The sequence below is a fragment of the Mandrillus leucophaeus genome, unplaced genomic scaffold, assembly GCF_000951045.1.
Source record: "Mandrillus leucophaeus isolate KB7577 unplaced genomic scaffold, Mleu.le_1.0 Scaffold506, whole genome shotgun sequence".
In the NCBI taxonomy this organism is placed as follows: Eukaryota; Metazoa; Chordata; class Mammalia; order Primates; family Cercopithecidae; genus Mandrillus; species Mandrillus leucophaeus.
This window is the reverse complement of record NW_012105431.1, coordinates 340544-347644: the sequence shown is the minus strand read 5'-3', so window position 1 is coordinate 347644 and position 7101 is coordinate 340544. Positions and strand designations below refer to the sequence as shown.

Sequence of the window (7101 nt, the reverse complement as noted above, 5' to 3'; positions counted from 1 at the left end):
ACAGTGGCTCACGCCTGTAATCCCAGAACTTTGGGAGGCCGAGGCGGGTGGATCACCTGAGGTTAGTAGTTCAAGACCAGCCTGGCCAACATGGTGAAACCCCATCTCTACTAAAAGTACAAAAAAAAATTAGCTGGGCGTGGTGACGGTGCCTGTAGTCCTAGCTACGAGGGAGGATGAGACAGGAGAATTGCTTAAACCTCAGAGGCAGAGGTTGCAGTGAGCCGAGATCACACCACCGCACTCCTGCCTGGGCGACAGAGCGAGACTCTGTCTCCAAAAAATGACAAGAAGAATAAAATAAAAGAAAAGGACTGACGCAGTGCACCTGCTACAGTCACCCCTCCAGTTGTTACTGATATGCCCATTTCTCAAATGGGGACGTGGGCAGTGATGTGACTTCCCAAAGCCACATAGACAACGTGTCTGACATTCAACCAATGCTCCATTCTGTCTTGGAGGTTGTATCTCCTCTTTGGGCCTCTGTAACCAATCAATCCATGCCTCTGAGACGCACACGCCACCCCACCTCCCCAGGGGACTCCTCTGGCCTCCGGAGGCAGCTCAAGCATTCTTCCTCCAGGAAGCCCTCTGGGGAAGCCTACTCAAGAGTGATGGCTCAATTAGCCAGGCACGGTGGTACACATCTATAGTCCCAGCTACATGGGAGGCCGAGGCGGGAGTATTGCATGAGTCCAGGAGTTGGAGGTTACAGTGAACTATGATCACAGCACTGCACTCCAGCCTGGGTGACAGACTGAGACTCTGATTGTAAAAAATGAAATAGGCTGGACGTGATCGCTCATGCCTGCAAACCCAGCACTTCGGGGAGCCAAGGCAAGTGGATGACTTGAGGCCAGGAGTTCACGACCAGTCTGGGCAATATAGCAAGACCCCATCTCAACAAAAAATAAAACAAGAAAAGAAAAAGAGTGACAGCTCCTCTCTCCCTGTCTCTCCTTACCCCCAAGTCTGCCCATGTTCAATGATCTTTTGCTCTTTTTTTTTTTTGAAATGGAGTCTCACACTGTTGCCCAGGCTAGAGTGCAGTGGTGCGATCTCAGCTCACTGCAACCTCCACCTCCCAAGTTCAAGTGATTCTTCCGCCTCAGCCTCCTGAGTAGCTGGGATTACAGGTGCACCACCATGCCCAGAAAATTTTTTGTATTTTCAGTAGAGATGGGGTTTCACTATGTTAGCCAGGCTGGTCTCAACTCCTGACCTCACGTGATCCGACTGCCTTGGTCTCCCAAAGTGCTGGGATGACAGGCATGAGACACTGCACCTGGCTCCTTTGCTGTTTCCACGGGGGGATGGAGTCTCACTCTGTCTCCCAGGCTGGAGTGCGGTGGCGCAATCTTGGCTTGCTGTAACCTCTGCCTCCCAGATTCAAGTGATTCTTCTGCCTCAGCTTTCCGAGTAGCTGGGATTACAGGTGCACGCCACCCTGCCCGGCTAATTTTTGTATTTTTAGTAGAGATGAGGTTTCCCTGTGTTGGTCAGGCTGGTCTCCCTTTGCTTTTTAAAATCTGTATTTCTGGCCCTCTTCCCTTCTTTTGGAGTAGGTGGCGGCAGCAGAGGCTTGTGTAGCCATGCCCAAAATTAAGGCTGGGACTTTCTTGGCAAGAAACAGGAGCTGCTGAAGTCGCTGGTCAACCTATGGGTGAAGCTGTCCCAGCTGTGCGTCATCAATGTCAGCAGCCTCCAGTCTTTTTGTCACCAGGGACCAGTTGCGTGGAAGATAATTTTTCCATGAATGGGGGCGGGGGGATGGTTTTTGGATGATTCAAGCACATTATGCTTACCGCACTCTCTACCTACTATTATTACGTTGTAGTATATGGTCAACTAATTCTACAATTCAACATGATATTGAATCAATGAGAGCCCTGAGCTTCTTTCCCTGCAACTAGATAGTCCCATCTCGGGGTGATGGGAGACAGTGACAGGTCATTAGGCATTAGATGCTCATAAGGAGTGCACAGCCGCCGGGCGTGGTGGCTCACGCCTGTAATCCCAGCATTTTGGGAGGCCAAGGAGGTGGATCACCTGAGGTCAGGAGTTTAAGACCAGCATGGCCAACATGGCGAAACCCTGTCTCTGTGAAAAATACAAAAACTAACCAGGGGTTGTGGCACATGCCTGTAATCCCAGCTACTCAGGAGACTGAGGCAGAAGAATTGCTTGAACCCAGGAGGCAAAGGTTGCAGTGAGCCAAGATCACGCCACTGCACTCCAGCCTGGGTGACAGAAAGAGACTTCATCACAAAAAAAAAAAAAGAAAGAAAAAAGAAAAAGAAAAAAATTGAGACAAGATCTCACTATGCTGCCTAGGCTGCATTTGGGCTCAAATGACCCACCTGACTCAGTCTCCCAAAGTGCTGCGATTACAGGTGCGAGCCACCACGGTCTATTTTAGTTTTTAGAGTCAGGGTCTTGTTCTGTCACCCAGGCTGCAGTGCAGTGGTGCAATCATAGCTCACTGCAGCCTTGAGCTGCTGGGTTCAAGCGATCCTCCCACCTCAGCTTCCCAAAGTGCTGGAATTACAGGCATGCGTCATCACGGCAGGCCCAATTAGGTAAGTTTTGAAGTATGTCTACACCCGGGAGACCACCACCACAATGACATAATGAACATCACCTGATGCTCGTGTTCATCAAAGCCTCTGCTCTTTCTTCCCATGATCACAGCATGTCATTGTACATTCATTTGCCTTCGTGCTTGTGATGTCTTCCCCATTAAACTGGGTGCCTGGTGAGAACAGGGAACACATCTGGTTGGTTCTCCTCTATACCTGCAGTACCTGGCACAAACAGTGATTGGATGGATGGACGAATAAGCGAATGAATGAAGTCCTCATTTCCAGACTGACAGCTCCTCCAGGGCAGGGTCCTTGCCCAGGTCATCTCAGCAGCCTCGGGCCCGCCATATAGTGGTCACTCAATGAATGGGTGCTTAAGTGGCCCAAGGTGGCCCAGGGCTCACCACTGCAGAAATCAGACCAAAAGAGCTGGAACTGCCCCAGACAGTCCTTCAGGGGACCCAGGAGGAAGGGGACCACCTTCCTCTCTGCCAGCAGCCACTATACACAGGTGAGGCAGTCCTAGGCCTCCTGGGAGGACCGAATCATTTCCAGAACTGCTATGCACCAGGTGGTGTTTTGGGTAAACAGCATCCCTGCAAGGGATCCTCACCCTTTTCTTCATTCTCTGCTTGTGTCAATCACAGCTTCTAGCAGAGGGAAGGGAGGCCAGGCCTGGTTTCTTCCTGCAAGAGTATTTAACTCAGGGCCCTGCAGAACAATGAGAATCTGACCTGCAACTAGCTGGGCATGCTGGGGCGTGCCTGTGTAGTTTCAGCTACTTGGGAGGCTGAGGCAGGAGAATTGCTTGAGCCCAGAAAGTTGAGGCTGCAGTGAGCCATGGTTGTGCCATTGCACTCCAGCCTGGGCAACACAACACCCCGGCTCAAGAATAAAAAAAGAGGCCGGGCGCAGTGGCTCAAGCCTGTAATCCCAGCACTTTGGGAGGCCGAAACGGGCGGATCACGAGGTCAGGAGATCGAGACCATCCTGGCTAACACGGTGAAACCCCGTCTCTACTAAAAAATACAAAAACAAACTAGCCGGGCGAGGTGGCGGGCACCTGTAGTCCCAGCTACTCGAGAGGCTGAGGCAGGAGAATGGCGTGAACCCGGGAGGCGGAGCTTGCAGTGAGCTGAGATCGGGCCACCACACTCCAGCCTGGGCGACAGAGCGAGACTCCGTCTCAAAAAAAAAAAAAAAAGAGTGAAAAAAGAATCTGCCTGCAGTGCCAGGCAGGCCCTGCTGTCCAGGAGTCTGGATGTCTCCCTCTGTAGATCACGAAGAAACTGGCCGAGAGGCCACGGGATGGCACCATCTCCAGTCACAAGGCAGAATCCAGACCTCAGCCCACAGCTAACCAGAGCTGTCTGCAGACCAGATATGGCCCCATGGATCCCCCACCCCAACTGACTGATTCTAGGTTCCCCAGTCTGGGTGAATAGGCAGGAATCCCAGCCTTTCCTCAGCCTATGGGAGCCTGGGCCAGGCTGACCCTCAAAGGTGACCCTGACAGCCACCATTCCGTATGGTGAAGGCAAAGGTGTGGCAGCTAAGAACACCCACTACTACCCCCACTCAAGGGAACACCATGCTAAAAGTTGACCCTCAGGGAGTTCCACTCCCAGGAAATCCAGGTGCCAACCAACCCCAATGAGGAATGGCACCTGGGCCACCAGACACCCCAAAACAGCGTTTTCCACCTCAAGCATTTTCCACCTCAAATCATTTCCACCTCAAGCATATGCACTGAGTACCAGAGAAACTAGGGTACCTGGGAATGGGTGGAAGGGCCAGGCCAGGAACTCCCCAGTAAGCAGAAACAGAGACCTGAATCCTGAATCTTCCCCCACCCTCTAAGGCTGCTCAATGTCAAGGCAGAAGGGACCTTGGCCCACCTCCACTGTAGGTAAGGACAAGGTGGCCCCCACCGCCCCACCCTTCAGGGATCACCCTCCGCTGCCCACAACCCAGTCACGCCACAAAGTCACTCTTGGCCTCATTTGTAAGGTGTGCACTTTTATTCAACTGGTCTCAAGTCAGTGTACAGGTAAGCCCTGGCTGCCTCCACCCACTCCCAGGGAGACCAAAAGCCTTCAGACATCTCAAGTTGGGGGACAAAAAGGGGGGGAATGAAGGCTCATTATTCAAAATAAAACAAAATAAAAAAGTATTAAGGCGAAGATTAAAAAAATTTTGCATTACATAATTTACACGAAAGCAATGCTATCACCTCCCCTGTGTGGACTCGGGAGAGGACTGGGCCATTCTCCTTAGAGAGAAGTGGGGTGGCTTTTAGGAGGGCAAGGGACTTCCTGTAACAATGCATCTCATATTTGGAATGACTATTAAAAAAAAGAACAATGTACAATCAAAGTCCTCGGCCACATTGTAGAACTTTGGGGGATGCTCGCTCCAACCGACTGCTGTCACCTTCACCGTTCCAGTTTTTAAATCCTGAGTCAAGCCAAAAAAAAAAACCAAAACAAAACAAAAAAAAACAAATAAAGCCATGCCAATCTCATCTTGTTTTCTGCGCAAGTTAGGTTTTGTCAAGAAAGGGTGTAACGCAACTAAGTCACAGTCCGCCTAGAAGCATTTGCGGTGGACGATGGAAGGGCCAGACTCGTCATACTCCTGCTTGCTGATCCACATCTGCTGGAAGGTGGACAGCGAGGCCAGGATGGAGCCGCCGATCCACACAGAGTACTTGCGCTCAGGAGGAGCAATGATCTGAGGAGAGAAGGGAACAAACAGGCAGTGAGAACCCCGGATGTGACAGCTCCCCACGGCCCTCCTGCCCAGGTCAGCTCAGGGTGGAAGGACACCCACCTTGATCTTCATCGTGCTGGGCGCCAGGGCAGTAATCTCCTTCTGCATCCTGTCAGCAATGCCAGGGTACATGGTGGTGCCACCAGACAGCACTGTGTTGGCGTACAGGTCTTTACGGATGTCCACGTCACACTTCATGATGGAGTTGAAGGTAGTTTCGTGGATGCCACAGGACTCCATGCCTGAGGAGGAAATGAGGGCAGACTTAGCTTCCACAGCACAGCCCCAAGGGTGACCCTCAGGTCAGGCAGGGCCGGGAGGCGGGTCTCCACTCACCCAGGAAGGAAGGTTGGAAGAGAGCCTCAGGGCAGCGGAACCGCTCGTTGCCAATGGTGATGACCTGGCCATCGGGCAGCTCGTAGCTCTTCTCCAGGGAGGAGCTGGAAGCCGCCGTGGCCATCTCCTGCTCGAAGTCCAGGGCGACATAACACAGCTTCTCCTTAATGTCACGCACGATTTCCCGCTCGGCCGTGGTGGTGAAGCTGTAGCCGCGCTCAGTGAGGATCTTCATGAGGTAGTCAGTCAGGTCCCGGCCAGCCAGGTCCAGACGCAGGATGGCATGGGGGAGGGCATACCCCTCGTAGATGGGCACAGTGTGGGTGACCCCGTCACCGGAGTCCATCACGATGCCAGTGGTACGGCCAGAGGCGTACAGGGACAGCACAGCCTGGATGGCCACGTACATGGCTGGGGTGTTGAAGGTCTCAAACATGATCTGTAAGGAAGAAATGCACCATGTCACACTCAGGAAGCTACTGGGACAGCCAGGCCAGATGGGGGACATGCAGGAAGTGCAAAGAACACTGCTAAGTGTGCTAGGGTCTTGGGATGGGGATTCTGTTCAGACCTACTGTGCACCTACTGAATACACACTCCAAGGCCGCTTTACACCAGCCTTATGGGCTTGTCACACGAGCCAGTGTTAGTACCTACACCCACAGCACTGTCTGTTTTAGACACCTAGTCAGAGAGGCAAACACCAGAAAAAGAGCTCATCTGGGAAAAAGCAAATAGAACCTGCAGAGTTCCAAAGGAGACTCAGGTCAGAGAAGAGAGTCCTACGGAGAACGGCAGAAGAGAGAACCAGTGAGAAAGGGCGCAGCTCCGGGAGACCAGGAAGGAGGGCGGTGGCCACCACAAGAGGTAGCGGGCCACTTACCTGGGTCATCTTCTCGCGGTTGGCCTTGGGGTTCAGGGGGGCCTCGGTCAGCAGCACGGGGTGCTCCTCAGGAGCCACACGCAGCTCATTGTAGAAGGTGTGGTGCCAGATCTTCTCCATGTCGTCCCAGTTGGTGACGATGCCGTGCTCGATGGGGTACTTCAGGGTGAGAATGCCTCTCTTGCTCTGGGCCTCGTCGCCCACATATGAATCCTTCTGACCCATGCCCACCATCACGCCCTAGGAAGGAAAAAACAAGGCGCCCTAAGCACGGGCGCGGCCCCCACCCCAGAAACCGGGAGACCCCCGTGCAGAGAAAGCGCCCTCGCCTCCCGCCCGCTCCCGGGGCCGCCCCACCCACCCAGCTCCCCTACCTGGTGCCTGGGGCGCCCCACGATGGAGGGGAAGACGGCCCGGGGTGCATCGTCGCCCGCGAAGCCGGCCTTGCACATGCCGGAGCCGTTGTCGACAACGAGCGCGGCGATATCATCATCCATGGCGAGCTGCGGGAAAGCCGGGTGCGCCGTG

The 7101-nt window shown here is 53.4% G+C and overlaps 1 protein-coding gene across 3 annotated transcripts; it reads right to left on the bottom strand.

Annotated features, from left to right (window-relative positions):
• Window positions 1-4588: 4588 nt before the first annotated feature.
• On the bottom strand, window positions 4589-7095 carry ACTB (actin, beta). 3 transcript variants are annotated; one of them, XM_011996243.1, is made up of 6 exons: window positions 6948-7095; window positions 6574-6813; window positions 5691-6129; window positions 5415-5596; window positions 5157-5315; window positions 4589-5039 (listed from the first exon to the last, which is right to left on the bottom strand). In XM_011996243.1, exons 1-5 carry the CDS (start codon window positions 7068-7070, stop codon window positions 5172-5174), a joined length of 1128 nt encoding a protein of 375 aa, XP_011851633.1. In that variant the 5' UTR covers window positions 7071-7095; the 3' UTR covers window positions 4589-5039; window positions 5157-5171. The 3 variants fall into 3 exon arrangements, with proteins under 3 accessions (XP_011851633.1, XP_011851634.1, XP_011851632.1); XM_011996244.1 differs by having other exon boundaries at window positions 4589-5315; window positions 6948-6954; window positions 6987-7083; XM_011996242.1 differs by having other exon boundaries at window positions 4589-5315.
• Between the last annotated feature and the right edge of the window lie 6 nt (window positions 7096-7101).

Excerpts from the sequence above, each read along its gene's own strand:
- ACTB (XM_011996242.1), bottom strand. The coding sequence starts at position 7,070 with ATGGATGATGATATCGCCGCGCTCGTTGTCGACAACGGCTCCGGCATG. Across the intron at positions 5,597-5,690 it reads CTTCCAACCTTCCTTCCTGG|GCATGGAGTCCTGTGGCATC; the intron begins GTGAGTGGAGAC and ends TTTCCTCCTCAG. Across the intron at positions 5,316-5,414 it reads CCAGCACGATGAAGATCAAG|ATCATTGCTCCTCCTGAGCG; the intron begins GTGGGTGTCCTT and ends TTCTCTCCTCAG.